At 40.2% G+C, this 15,647-nt stretch overlaps 1 protein-coding gene across 11 annotated transcripts in view; it reads right to left on the bottom strand.

Moving 5' to 3' along the window:
- Positions 1–15,647, bottom strand: part of LOC122560108 (extracellular sulfatase Sulf-2-like) — a 305,717-nt gene that overhangs the window by 39,286 nt on the left and 250,784 nt on the right. For all 11 annotated transcript variants that reach the window (XM_043710352.2, XM_043710348.2, XM_087994899.1 and 8 more), the window contains 2 exons: positions 15,563–15,619; positions 15,323–15,449 (listed from right to left, as the gene is read on the bottom strand). In XM_043710352.2, coding sequence (XP_043566287.1) covers positions 15,323–15,449; positions 15,563–15,619 — 184 coding nt within the window. The remainder of the gene's footprint in view (positions 1–15,322; positions 15,450–15,562; positions 15,620–15,647) is intronic.

The raw sequence follows: 15,647 nt of genomic DNA, 5'->3' as shown, positions 1-15,647 counted from the left end.
CCCAGGGCACTATTCAAACAGGAGAAATTCTGGTGTCCTGTTCAAAATACATTAAGGACAAAAGGGTAACTAAGGAGAGAATAGGGCCCTTCAAAGATCAGCAAAGCAGCCTGCGTGTGGAACCACAGAAGATCGGGAAGATACTAAACGAGTATTTTGCATCAGTGTTTACTGTGGAGAAGGACATGGAAGATGTAGAATGTGGGGAAATAGATGGTGACATCTTGAAAAACATCCATATTGCAGAGGAGGAAGTGCTGGATGTCTTGAAATGCATAAAAGTGGATAAATCCCCAGGACCTGATCAGGTGTACACTAGAATTCTGTGGGAAGCGAGAGAAGTGGTTGCTGGGCCCCTTGCTGAGATATTTATATCATCGACAGTCACAGGTGAGGTGCCGGAAGACTGATGTGGTGCCACTATTTAAGAAAGGTACAAAGGACAAGCCAGAGAACTATAGACTGGTGAACCTGCCATCGGTAGTGGGCAAGTTGTTAGAGGGAATCCTGAGAGACAGGATGTACATGTATTTGGACAGGCAAGGACTGATTAGGGATAGTCAGCATGGCTTTGTGCATAGGAAATCATGTCTCACAAACTTGATTGAGTGTTTTTTTAAGTAGTAACAAAGAGGATTGATGAGGGTAGAGCAGTATACGTAATCTATGTGGACATCAGTAATGCATTCAACAAGATTCCTCATGGGAGACTGGTTAACAAGGTTAGATCTCATGGAATACAGGGAGAACTAGCCATTTGGATACAGCACTGGCTGAAAGGTAGGTGGAGGATTGATTTTCAGACTGGAGGCCTGTGACCAGTGGAGTGCACAAAGATGGGTGCTAGGTCCATTGCTTTTCATCATTTATATAAATGATTTGGATGTGAACATTGGTAGTATAATTAGTAAGTTTGCAGATGACATTAAAATTGGAGGTGTAGTTAACAGCAAAGAAGGTTACCTCAGGAGTACAATGGGATCTTGATCAGATGGGCCAATGGGCTGAGGAATGGCAAATGGAGTTTAATTTCGATAAATGCGAGGTGCTGCATTTTGGAAAGGCAAATCAGAGCAGGACTTATACACTTAATGGTAAGGTCTTCAGGAGTGTTGCTGAACAAAGAGGCCTTGGAGTGCAGGTTCATAGCGCGTTGAAAGTGGAGTCATAGGTAGATAGGATAGTGAAGATGATGTTTGGTATGCTTTCCTTTATTGGTCAGAGCATTGAGTATAGGAGTTGAGAGATATGTTGAGTCTATACAGGACAATGGTTAGGCCACTTTCAGAATGTTACATGCAATTCTGGTCTCCTCCTTATTGGAAGGATGTTGTGAAACTTGAAATGGTTCAGAAAAGATTTACAAGGATGTTGCCAGGATTGGAGGATTTGAGCTATAGGGAGAGGCTGAACTGGCTGGGGTTGCTTTCCCTAGACCTTCGGAGGCTGAGGGGTGACCTTATAGAGGTTTATAAAATCATGATTCAGAGATGCCGGTGTTGGACTGGGGTGTACAAAGTTAAAAATCACAACACCAGGTTATAGTCCAACAGGTTTAATTGGGAGCACACTAGCTTTCGGAGCGACGCTCCTTCATCAGGTGACAATCACCTGATGAAGAAGCGTCGCTCCGAAAGCTAGTGTGCTTCCAATTAAACCTGTTGGACTATAACCTGGTGTTGTGTGATTTTTAACTTTATAAAATCATGAGGAGCATGGATAACAAATAGACAAGGTCTTTTCCCTGGGGTGGGAAAGTCCAGAACTAGCGGGCATAGGTTTAGGTTGAGAGGGCAAAGGATAAAAAAGACCTAAGGGGCAACGTTTTCACACAGAGGGTGGTGCATGTATGGAATGAGCTGCCAGAGGTGGTGGAGGATAGTACAATTACAGCATTTAAAAGGCAGCTGGAAGGGTTTACAAATAGGAAGGGTTTAGAGGGATTTGGCTAAGTGCTGGCAAATGGGACTAGATTAGGTTAAAATATATGGTTGGTACGGACAAGTTGGACCGAAGGGTCTGTTTCTGTGTTTTACATCTCTATGACACAATGAGTGTATTTACTTCTCAATGGACATCACAAAAACAGGATACTTTATCAATGTCACATTCCTGCTTGTGGAGCCTGGGGGTCAGGTTAACTCAGTTGGATAGTTGGTTGGTTTGTGAAACAGTCTGATGCCAACAGTGTGGGTTCAATCCCGACACCAGCTGAGGTTACCAGGAAAGGCTGTCCTTCTCAACCTCTTCCCCTCACCTGAGATATGGCGGCTCTCAGGTTAAATCACCAGTCATCTCTCTCTAATGAGAGAGCAGGCCTACGGTTTGGCAAGACTATGGTAAATTGAATTGCTGTAAACAGACTAACACACAGGTTTTTTTAGATTAAACAATGACTTAAACTTCAAAAGTATGTCATTGGTCAAGGTCATTATTGTGACATGGTAATAGAACTCGAGAGTATGCTTACTGTGACGTCATGAAGGTGACATCACTGGGTAGAAATACCAATACGCAAGAGGACATGAAGGTAAACACTCAAAAATAAATTATCTAATGTAACCATAATCTAGATCCCAGATTACCATATCTGATAGTACCGCTTTGTAGAACACCACCAGTCTATGCGCACGCATGACCCTGATTTTCCTGTAGACGGTCATTTTGACAGAGCTCACTGCCCACATGCCACCTGTCTCTCCTCAGCATGCTGCAATGCTCCAGTAAATCACAGCACAAACCGGAGAAGCAACATCTCAGAGTCATACAGATGTACAGTATGGAAACAGACCCTTCTGTCCAACTCGTCCATGCTGACCAGATATCCTAAAATAATCTAGCCCCATTTGCCAGCACTTTCTCTCTAAACCCTTTCTATTCATTCACCCAATCCTTTCTATTCATATATGCCTTTTAAATGTTATAACTGTACCGGCTTCCATTCCCTTTCTCTGGCAGCTCATTTCATACACTCATCAGCCTCTGCATGAAAATGTTGCTCCTTAGGTCCCTTTTAAATTTTTTCCCCTCTCACCCTAAACCTGTGCCCTCTTATTCTGGACTCCCTCACCCCAGTGAAAAGACCTTGTCTAATTTACCCTTTCCATGGCCATCATGACCTTATAAAACTCCATAAGGTCACCCCTCAGCCTCCAATGGTCATCTTCAGTCGAGGTTCTTTACAACTCTCTGGGCTCAATAGCGAGCTCAACACCTTCAAATTGCAAACCAACTCTTATTCCTTCCCTTTCTTTTAGTTATTCTTGTTTTCTGTCACGAGGTCCTCTCTCCCCTCCTCCTAGTTTGGTGGGACTGTCTGTTCTTTCCAGTCTGGCAGTCAGACACACCATTGTTCTGCTGTCCTCACATTCCAATCACTTAATCTGAACTATCCATACCCTTTCTCCCCTAGCACTCTAACCCCTACTCCTCCTCCCCCATGCTGCCCCCTCCACGCTTCACTTCAGCTCTGATGAAGAGTCATCTAGACTCAAAACATTCACTTGCTTTCTCTCCACGGACGCTGCCTTACCCACTGTGATCTCCAGCATTGTTTATTTTCAGTACTGTGTCTGATAGTATTTGGAATTCAAATACAATAAATAGTGTTAGTTTGAAGAATAAGCAGAGACTTTTTTTTAAATTTTGCCTTTTCCTTACACTTTTCTCAAATCTAAAATTCAAATTGCAAACATTGCTTTGGACTTCTGCATTTATATGCCACACAATGTTGTATAAATGCAAATTCTCTCTTTCCTTTAGATTTCCAGAAAACTTCGCATGGAAGGTTACACACAAGCTGAATACTATAGGTATATAAATAAGACTTTACGGTGCATAATGAAGTTGCTGCATGCAAGAAAGGATCTGGCGCTGGATTTGGAGATGCTGGCAGATCGGAAAATACATTGAGTAAAGCGAACCAGATAGTAATTTTGGGATCCCTATCATTTCCAATTTTACAAATTCAACACACAAAATTAAAAGAATAATCAAAGTTGGTTACAGGTTCGCAGATGATACCAAATAACATAGTTGAGTTTGCTAAGTTGCACACAGTGATATTATAACTCAGGGTAAGGAAATTGAAGTGCTTCTTTGCAATTATTCAAGAACCAACTGTACAGGTGCAATAATAGCGGAACACGGACATCTATGGGAAGATGTACTAGATTCATAGAGATGTACAGCATGGAAACAGACCCTTCTGTCCAACCCGTCCACGCCGACCAGATATCCCAACCCAATCTAGTCTCAACTACCAGCACTCGGCCCATATCTCTCCAAATCCTTCCTATTCATATACCCATTTAAATGCCTTTTAAATGTTGCAATTGTACTAGCCTCCACCACTTCCTCTGGCAGCTCATTCCATACACATACCACCCTCTGCAGGAAAAAGGTTGCCCCTTAGATCTCTTTCATATCTTTCCCCTCTCACACTAAACCTATGCCCTCGAATTCTGGACTCCCCGACCCCAGGGAAAAGACTTTGTCTATTTACCCTATCCATGCCCCTCATAATTTTATAAACGTCTATAAGCTCACCCCTCAGCCTCCAACACTGCAGGGAAAACAGCCCCAACCTGTTCAGCCTCTCCGATATCTTCTATATCTTCCACGTCCTTTTCCACAGTAAATACTGATGCAAAGTACTTGTTTAGTATCTGCTCCATTTTCTTCGGCTCCACACAAAGGCCGCCTTGTTGATCTTTGTGGGACCCTATTCTCTCTCTAGTTACCCTTTTGCCTTAATATATTTATAAAAACCCTTTGGATTCTCCTTAACCTATTTGCCAAAGCTATCTCATGTCCCCTTTTTGCCCTCCTAATTTCCCGCTTAAGTATACTCCTACTGCCTTTATACTCTTGATGTATCCTGTCTATACCTGACATATGCTTCCTTCTTTTTCTTAACCAAACCCTCAATTTCTTTAGTTATTCAACATTCCCTATACCTAACAGCCATTCCTTTCACCTTAACAGGAATGTACTTTCTCTGGATTCTCGTTTTCTATTCCTGAAGGCTTCCCATTTTCCAGCCGTCCCTTTACCTGCGATCATCTGCCCCCATTCAGCTTTTGAAAGTTCTGGCCTGATACAGTTAAAATTGGCCTTTCTCCAATTTAGAACTTCAACTTTTAGATCTGGTCTATCCTTTTCCATCACTATTTTCAAACAAATAGATTTATGGTCACTGCCCCAAAGTGCTCCCCTCCACTGACACCTCAGTCACCTGCTGAGTTATTTCCCAAGAGTAGGTCAAGTTTTGCACCTTCTCTCGTAGGTACATCCACATACGGAATCAGAAAATTGTCTTGTACACACTTAACAAATTCCTCTCCATCCAAACCCTTAACACTATGGCAATCCCAGTCTATGTTTGTAAAGTTAAAATCCCCTACCATAACTACCCTATTATTCTTACAGATAACTGAGATCTCATTACAAAGTTGTTTCTCAATTTCCCTCGGACTATTAGGGGGTCTATAGTAAAATCCCAATAAGATGATCATCCCTTTCTTATTTCTCAGTTCCACCCAAATAACTTTCCTGGATGTATCTCATGGGAATATCCTCCCTAAGTACTGCAATGCTATCCCTTATCAAAAATGCCACTCCCCCTCCTCTCTTGTCTCCCATTCTGCCCTTCCTGTAGCATTTGTATCCTGGAACATTAAGCTCCCAGTCCTGTCCATTCCTGAGCCATGTTTCTGTAACTGCTATGATATCCCGGTCCCATGTTCCTAATCATGCTCGGAGTTCATCTGCCTTCCCTGTTAGGCCCCTTACATTGAAATAAATGCAGTTTAATTTATCAGTCCTACCTTGTTCTCTGCTTTGTCCCTGCCTGCTTGACTCACTTCTGTTCTCAACTGTACCAGTCTCAGACTGATCTCTTTCCTCACGATCTCATTGGGTCCCACCCGCACACCTTACTTGTTTAAATCCTCCCAAACAGCTCTAGCAAATCTCCCTGCCAGTATATTAGTCCTCTTCCAATTTAGATCCTTCTTGTACAGGCCAGTTCTACCCCAAAAGAGATTCCAATGATCCAAAAACATGAATCCTTCTCCCACACACTATCTCCTCAGCCATGCATTAATCTGCCTATTCTCCAATTCCTACCTTCACTAGCTTGCAGCACCAGGAGTAATCCAGATATTACTACTCTCTAAGACATCCTTTTTAAATTCCTGTCTAACTCTCGGTAATCACCCTTCAGAATCTCAATATTTTCCCTTCCCATGTCATTGGTTTCAATGTGTACAATGATCTTCTGCTGGCCCCTCTCCCTCTTGAGAACATTCTGCACCTTCTGAGACATCCTTGATCCTGGCACCAGGGAAGCAACACACCATTCTGATTTTTCGCTGCTGGCCACTCTAACCGATCCATTCCATCTGATAGGGTTCACAATCAACAGCATTTATTGCAGATATAATCCCCAGTAACCCATAAACTCTCCTTAAACTCCCACATCCAACAAGATCATCATATCATTCTACTAAGGGCCATTTTTGTTCCTTCACAATCTACAGACCCAGAAAATAGCATCGTCTTATTCTTCTACAAAACACTGGTCCAGGTTAAATTAATACTTATGGCTTACATTTTAAGTTTAATCAAGAGAGATATCTCAATAAAACATATAATCAAGAAAGAACCCACTCTACTTACTACTGCAGACTTAATGTAAGGCCACCCTTAAAATATCCACTTATCTGTCTCTGTGCTGTGACCTCTCCCAAACAGGTTCCTCCAAAATTAGTTGTGAATTTCACTTTTTGTTCATTTTCCCAGATGTACTCCGATGTCCAGCGATACATGAATTCAAATGGCAAAGGCAGTAACTGTGCAGGTTCACAGCTCTGTCAGTTTCTTTCTCTCTCTCCTGCACTGACCTCATAATGTGCTTCCTTTGTCTATTCCTCTCCCTTTTAAGACTGCTGTTGTTTTGACTATTTTTTTCTTCAAAGTTCCAAAACATGCAACAGCATATAAAACAGTAATTGCTGCTCCTGGAAATAGAGGAAATCACCTCCAAACCTAAAATATCTAAAAATAAAAGGAGTAGCTGTTACAGCCAGAAATTTTTCCCATCCTCCATCTTGGATTATCCAAACTAGATGGGTCAAATTGCCCCCTTCATTGTTACTTATCTGCATGAGTTGAGAATTACGCTACTGTCCTTTAGCAAAGTTGGAATTAACAGACTTTTGCAACAAGGACTGAATTGATGATGTGTTTTACATGTTTGATGGTAAAATGCTGTTTTCAGTATTAGGTTGGGGTTAGGAGTTCTGATCTGTAGGACAGATTCTGAAAATGACTGGACTTCTGAAACAATATCCTTGAAGCTATCTTTGTGTCTGACTGTGACAGTGAAGATTGCCAATATCATGAATTTCTAGTGAACATTAAAAGATATTATTGTTTTTTTTGACATATGACACTCTCATTCTAGGCAAAGGAAAAAAAACTGCACCTGAAATTTTTCAGTACTTGCAAAATTTTTATTGAAGACATTTCACCTCTGCATTTTTCCCTTGTGCTCTGTGTATTGCTGGCTTTGCTCGTGGTTTACGATTAAATGCTTCCCAGGTGCTGGAACAGCACTGATGGATTATTGCATAGTGAACTGATGAGCTACTGGAGATACATATATCTGTGCTTAATCCTGATGTGCACACATCAGTGCCCAGAGGTTTGTTTGGTGTCGTCCCTGTGCATTTCATGCTTTCAGAAATAATGCGTTTGATCACACTGCCACAAACTGTCACTGACATAAATGCTAAGTAGCATGTCTCCTGGTACCAGACAGCTGTTCCTGTGCGCAACATTAATTCATTAGGAGGAATCCAGGAATGGGAAATTAGAACTGTGTGTGGAGATTTGAGATACTAGACTATTCCAACAAGAGCAATGAAGAATAAATGGGGAATAAAAGAAATTTTGAACTGTTGCGTTGTTTTAATAATCTGTGGAGGAAATTGTTATTTTAACTAGTTTAGTTGTTACTGGTGAAATTTAGAAGCCTCATACACCACATCCCAGCTGTGCAACACGTGCATTCATCTGGTGCTGCACTATCCGTTTGAATAGTAAACCTGTATACAATCAATTTGCACATACTGATGGCACATGTTGTGCAGTTCACAGAATGTGTGAAAAATAGACCTCAGAACATCAGCTCTGTCTCTGTGATGTCAATTCCCTTCCCCCAAGGAGGGATCTATTTTTGGTTAAGTCCATCACTACCAGCTGCAGCAATAATTTATATTGCTTTAGTAGTTTCTATTAACAGGGTACAAAACAGAAAATAGGATTGAAAATAATAATTGACAATGTTAGCAGAGTCAAGTTGTCAGAATAACTGTTGCAAAGGGAAAGTGAGATGGGGGGGCGGGGGGGGAAACAAAGCGAGATTGGGGGAAAGCACTTAAGTTCTGTGAGTCATGTGCCATGGTGAGGAGACAGTGGACAATGATGTATGGGGGACTCGATGGGCAACAGGAGATTCCAGAGATATTGCATTGTATGGCCACATGGCTTTGAAAACAACTCAGAACACTGGAAAAAAAAATGCACAGTTTTAAGCTGGAGTATGATATGAAACTTGTAGTTCTGGATTGGTTGAACATAGGATGGATCTCAGGGCCCCAGCAATTATACTGCTGACAATGAACAACTAGACCAGACCAATACCTGATAGAAAAGAAAACAGTGAGCTTATCCTAGTATCTATACCACTCTAATCTCTCAACATTTCAATGGTTCAGTACAATGCAATATAGAAGTTATTATTTCCCTTGTGTTTACATTTGTCTTAAACTACTACTTCACAACAATAACAACTTTATCTTTCTATTTTGTATTAGTGGTTTCTTTTTAATCTGTTGTTTCTACTTTCTGACGGCCTCTTTCAGTGACAAGAAGAATCAAACTTCTTTATTTTTAAGCATCCCTGGGGCAGATCTCTTGAATCTCCCACTAAAATACCCTCAAATATTTGCTGTCAACTACCTTTATGTATTTCTTTATTGAGCAAACTGTTCAGCTTTTTTCTAAACTCGTCATTTCGCAAATCATTAAGGATGCCAGAACTTTAATTGTGCTATTCCATTATAAATAGAAGTGGTACATCCTGGATTTCATTAGTCAATGTGATCTGATTGTTTGAACATGTTGACACATTTCTCTCCAAATTTGGGCACTGCACAGCATTTAACCAATTAAATGATCATGAACTGCTCGACAAGGGCTGAAGGATGACTACTGCAGGTGCATTGTAATTGGCCAATTTCCATTCAGTGGACACAAATTTTCCAGAATGGTACATTTCAAATCAGTGTCAGCAATTACTGAGTAATTTTTGCATGGTGATAAACTATGATAATTTGTTTGAAGAGATAATGTAATCAGTAGAATCTGTTCAAAAAACAAAATTTCTGCTAGGAACAGCCATTACTTAAACATTGTGTATTTGCAGGTTTATATTCCCCAATAATTGATTCATATTTCATATAGTTCAATAAATAGTCATGATTTACTCTCCCTCCTACAAGCTGAAGTCCCCACCTGTTTGAAGCAGAGTACCATCATCCCAATACCAAAGGAAACACATGCAAAGTGACTTAATGACTACCGTCCAGTTTCTCTGACCACCATAATCATGAAGTGCTTTGAGAGGCTGGTCATGGCCCACATCAACACCAGCTTCCCATCCTACCTCAGTTCTCTGCAATTTCCCACCAACTTAACAGGGCCACAGCGGATGCCATTTCCCTAGACCTATACTCATCCCTGAAATATTAAGTTTCACATCAAGGACAACAAGTTCACCTACATCAGACTCCTAATCAACAACTATAGCTCTGCCTTCAACACCACAATCCCCTACAGACAAATCTTAAAACTCCAAGATCTAGGTCTTGACTCTGTCGACTGCAACTGGATCCTCAGCTTCCTGACCCAAGGACTGCAGTGAAGATAGACAACTGCACCTCCTCCATGAAAACTCTCAATACTGGAGCTCCCCCCAAGGATGCATTCTCAAGTTCCCTACTGTAGACCCTGTACACTCATGACTGCACTTAGCCCAAATTCCAAACAGACACCACATACAAGTTTGCTGACGATGCCACCATGGTAGGTTGGATATCAAACAATGAGAAGTCAGAATACAGAGGGGAGATGGAGGACTTGATGTCGTGGTGCAATAATAACAACCTCTCTTTCAAGATCAGCAAAAGAAGTGATCATTAACTTCAGAAAGAAAGGAGGACGACACGGCCATCTATATCATGGAGTGAAGATTGAGAGCATCAAGTTCCTAGGAGTGACAATAACCAATAATCTGTCCTGGACTTCCCACCTAGGTGCGATGGTCAAGGCAGCACAACAACACGTCTTCTTCCTCAGGCAGCTTAGCAAATTCAGTAGGTCAATAAGGACCCTCACCAATTTCCACACAGACATCATAGAAAGCATTTTATCCAGGTACATAACAGCCTGGCATGACAACTGCATTGCCCAGGGCCATTAGAAATTACACAAGGTTGTGAGCACAGCCCAGACCATCATCGAAGTGAACTTCCCATCCATCACACAGAAGCAAACCTCCCATCCATCAATTCCATTTACACTTCTCATGGCCATGGCAAGGCTGCCAACATCACAGATCCATCCCACATCTGTAATGCTCTCCTATAACCTTTTCCATCAGGCAGAGAATACAGAAGCTTGAGCACACACACCAAAAGGCTCAAGAACAATTTCTTCCCTGTCGATATTAGACTGATGAGTGGACTCTCTAACCTCAAATAGTGTTGATCTTGCTAATGGTGATGTTGCTTTGCACACTTCCTGTGCAGTGTAACATGCATGTCTTGCTCTAAGCACCCTGTGATCTGTATGTCCTTGTTTGCTATGATCTGCCTGTACACTGCGCATGACAAAACTTTTCACTGCATTTGGGTACACGTGACTGGAATAAATCAAATCAAACAGCTAATCATAAATATATATTTGAGAGCTGAAAACTAAGAAAAGATATACTTGAATAAAAGCAAAACACTGGGGAAATGCTGCAAATCTGAAAGAAACAGTGCTGGAGAAAATCAGCAGGTCTGGCAGCATCTGCAGAGAAAATGAGATTGATGTTTCAAGTCTGGTATGATGCTTTAGAACTGAAGAGGCAAATGCCACTTGCCTATTCCTAGGATAAAACAACCCAACTGTCTGCATCTGCAAATAAAAATAGTAATTCCTGACTTTATATCAAAACCAAGGATTTATGACCATTATTATAACTTCATATACACAGTGTATGAGCCGAGCACAAAGCATACTGAACATACACAACCAAACTAAAAGTGGTTTTCCAACTTTCAACTAACATAAAATTGAATTCATGCAAATGAGAAGGCCTGCAGCATCAACATTAACACACCACCCAGTATGCAGCACACATTGCATAATAATCCACTTTATGGCGATAAATTATTCTTTGCAGCCACAATGTTAACAGTTAATTACATTTAAAAAGGTAATATTGACCTCTTCTGGAATTGTGATCTTTAATGTAGCAAAGTTATGACAGTTTGTTTAAATTTATGCTAAAAGCTCTGCCAAAGGAATTGGTTTGACCATCTGTGAGACAATTACTGGTATAAATTTAATGTTGCACATTATGAGAAGACCAAGACTGGTCTTTCTTCATGAAGGGGATCACCCTTAACATGCTGCTTCCAACCTAGAAGGCATATTGAAATCATTTCAAATGGAATTTACACAATAAATCCTATACTTGCTTCGAGTCCTTACTTGGAAGTTGTGGGTTTCTTATTTTAGACTCAGGCCCATTAACAGTGTAATTCCTTCAGGTACATATAATGAAAAATTAATAATATTTCACACATACCTGTATATTTGTATGTGTGCATTTGTGTTTTTGTATAAATAGGACAATATTGAGTAGCATGCTGTCAGAATATTATTCACAGGCTAAACATGATTGGGGGAAGAACAAGAGAATGTTCCTCCAGGCTTGATTATTGTCAGTGGTATCTACTCAATGGGAGTGCAGATCTGTATGTTCATACATTTAACCTTTGAACATACACTTTGATAATGGCCATTTGGGAAGACAGGGGATATGTACCATACAAAAAAAAATGCATTAATTAAAACACTAAATAGGAAGAAAAAATAATGGAACCTATGGAATTAAAGAGGTGACATACGTAAGTAAGGCTGATAGAAATCTTTAATGGGAAAAAATATTCAAGCTAACTCAAGGGGTACAAAATAGAGTTACAAAAAAGCTGAACAGCTGCTCAATGAAGAAATACAGAAAGGTAGTTTGGAGCAGGTATTTGAGGATATTTTCATTCTTAATGCATAAAATCTACCATTGATTAGCAAAATTCAAACGGTTTAGAATCAGGTGCTGATAAATGTAATGCACAGCTGCCTTATGAATTTGTAAAGGAAGCCGCAAGAATTGGTGTTTATCTTGACCTAATAATTATGAATGATGTGGACAAGGTACAGGAAATGTAAATTGCAACATTTCTGAAAGACTAGAAAGTAATTAAACTTTATATGATTTTAGTGAGTTTTGAGGTGGTGTGTAGCTCAGGTTGTGGTTTTGGATGTAGGTTTGCTCGCTGAGCTGAAAAGTTCATTTCCAGACGTTTCGTTACCTTACTAGGTAACATCTTCAATGGACCTCATGCGAAGCAATGCTGAAAATTCCTGCTTTCTATTTAAATGTTTGGGTTTCTTTGGGTTGGCGAGGTCATTTCCGGTGGTGATGTTATTTCCTGTGGTGAAATCACTTCGTGTCCTTTTCTCAGGGGGTGGTAGATGGGGTCTAACTCCATGTGTTTGTTGATAGAGTTACAGTTGGAATGCCATGCTTCTAGGAATTCTCATGCATGTCTTTGTTTGGCTTGTCCTAGGATGGATGTATTGTCCCAGTCGAAGTGGTGTCCTTCCTCATCCATATGTGAGGATACTAGTGAGAGAAGGTCATGTCTTTTTGTGGCTAGTTGGTGTTCATGTATCCTGGTGGCTAGTTTTTTGCCAGTTTGTCCAATGTAGTGTTTGTTACAGTCCTTGCACGGTATTTTATAAATGACATTAGTTTTGCTCATTGTCTGTATAGGGTCTTACAAATTCATTAGGTTCTGTTTTAGTGTGTTGGTGGGTTTGTGGGCTATGATGCCAAGGAGTCTTCAAACCAGAGTCTTCAAACTATGCAAAGCAGATGAAAATCACCTCTACCATGAATACAAAAAGAATGGGTACCCAATGAACACAGTCCGCCGATTTCTCAGCAACAAACCCAAACAAGCAGACAAAACACGTCCAGAAACCCTAGCCACTCTCCCCTACATCAAAGACATCTCGGAAATGACTGCCAGACTATTCAGACCCCTTAGCATACATTTACTAAATGTATACCAAGCAGAAATTTTTAGCATTGCATCGCATGAGGTCCATTGAAGAGATTACTAGTAAGGTAATGAAACATCTGGAAAGGAACCTTTCAGCTCAGCGAGCAAACATATATCCAAAACTTAATATGATCTGACACTTAGAGTTATTAAAGAATAGGAACAAAGTTAGAAATTAAAATTGAATTAAATTAAGGTAGAATTAAAGTAAGTGTATTGGAAGTGAATTGTCTTCATTTTCCAAGTGAAAGAACAATAATTAACATGGCTAACAATCTTAATTACAGAACTAAGAGTACAGTACAAAACCAAGCAAGTTGTGATCAATGTTCTTGTCCAACCATATATTTTCTCGAATATGAATGAATCAAAAATGGAAAATGGCAATATAAGGGTCAGCTGGTCAGGGTCACTGCACTCATTACCACCAAGAGTCCAGGTTATCTCCAAGCACAGATCTTGGAGATAAGTGTTAGAAGGGACATAGGCACATAGCAGATCAAATAATAATTGAGGAAGAATTTTTCAACACAAATGAGTTCTGACACTACAAATGTCATAGACATGGGTCTGGATTTGATGTTCTGCAGCTCCCCACGACCCAACATCAATTTCTGGAGTGAGCTCTGCTTTTGGGCAAGAGCAATTTAACTACTATAAAGGAGAGACCACAGAAGGTGGAGGAGCAGTGCTGCAATCCATCGGGATCCAGGAGGCCACCCAATAAGTATTGAGAAACAACAGCCAATACAGAAAATGAGAGCAGACCAGCCCTTCAGACCTGGATAGAGTCAGGTAAAAGGTTCAGTGACATCATGTGAATTAATCTAAAAAGTTTAGTAAATGTATTTTGAGATATCATATCATACCAGCTGCTGCAGTAGCCTGTTGAATATACTCAACCCTGCCATTTGGTTACCAGCAGTCTCTATTAGGTATGACTCATACCTCACTTTCAAAGCTTCACCTCACTTGCATACACTTAGCACAACCACAAGCCACAACTCTTAGTTTACATACTTCCAACTCTTAAACCATGGAAGTGATATCACCCAATTCATTACATCACATTTACTGATATACTGCCTCTTTCTTGAAGGACAAATTGACACTCAACCATGGGCTGTGACATCCAGCAAGGACTGGGCAGGCGATGGTGTGTCTCACGATTCTTTGTAGACTCTGGCACCTTTAACTGACTTCTTTTTGTTTAGAAATAATGTTCTATTGAGTTCAAAACCAACCCAGACAAATGAAGTACTCTGGCAGCTGGTAATGATTCTAAACAAGATGAGCCATGGGAGATTTAATGCAGGATCCAGTGGGTGAGAACCCACACCACATTAAACTGCTACTATTCGACAGTACAACGTGGCTAAGTACTATTTAATCTTCAGACTTTCTGGCAGCAATGCTTCATAATCCCTAATGGACTGAAAATCAAGTTTACATATTATAAAATGGTGGATGTAAATTGACAGAATAAAATGTCATATCAGAAATAAAATCTAAAGAATGCTCTCTTTCATACAAGTGTTTATCTGAAAACTTGGGATTATTATACCTACTTAGAATACTGATAATTCTGTCTTTTCCTCACTGTGCAATGTTCTGTCCCACGATTGTGTTTTTGTTCACTCCCACACATCCAGATCTTTTAAACTGAAGTGCACCAGTTGCATAGTATGGGCTTTTCAATCAAATTGCACATAATCACAGTCATTTATGAATTATTACATAAGTACTACAGAAATAATCGCAATTCCTGGAAGTTCTGTGAAGTGCTTGCACCATATGATCTGTTTTACTGCCTTTGCCATACAGTTCGTCAACGTCAGGTGACTGAATAAATCTACCTGGCCAAACTGCTCACAAGGTGTCTGGTATTCTGCCTTCTGGCAAAGATCTTTCACTCTTTCATGCTTCGGCAGAAAATTTTCCTCTTGGGCGTTCTTATTCTCATCCCTCTTGTGGAGCAGCTTACTAACAAAATGAAAAGAAAAACGCTGCTCCTTTAATATTGGCTATCACAATGATTAAGATGGCAATTTGAAAAAAACTTCACATTATGCTTTAAGACAACATTAATAACATACCCTCTTTCCACAAGAAATGAATCTCGCCATATTTTTGTTTTCTTGTTCGAGTTGAACCTGAGAATTAAATAATAGTTACATTATT

The sequence above is a fragment of the Chiloscyllium plagiosum genome, unplaced genomic scaffold (assembly GCF_037043375.1).
Source record: "Chiloscyllium plagiosum isolate Xiang-an unplaced genomic scaffold, Cpla_swu_hap1 HiC_scaffold_15, whole genome shotgun sequence".
NCBI lineage: Eukaryota > Metazoa > Chordata > Chondrichthyes > Orectolobiformes > Hemiscylliidae > Chiloscyllium > Chiloscyllium plagiosum.
This window is presented reverse-complemented; position numbering and strand designations above follow the sequence as displayed.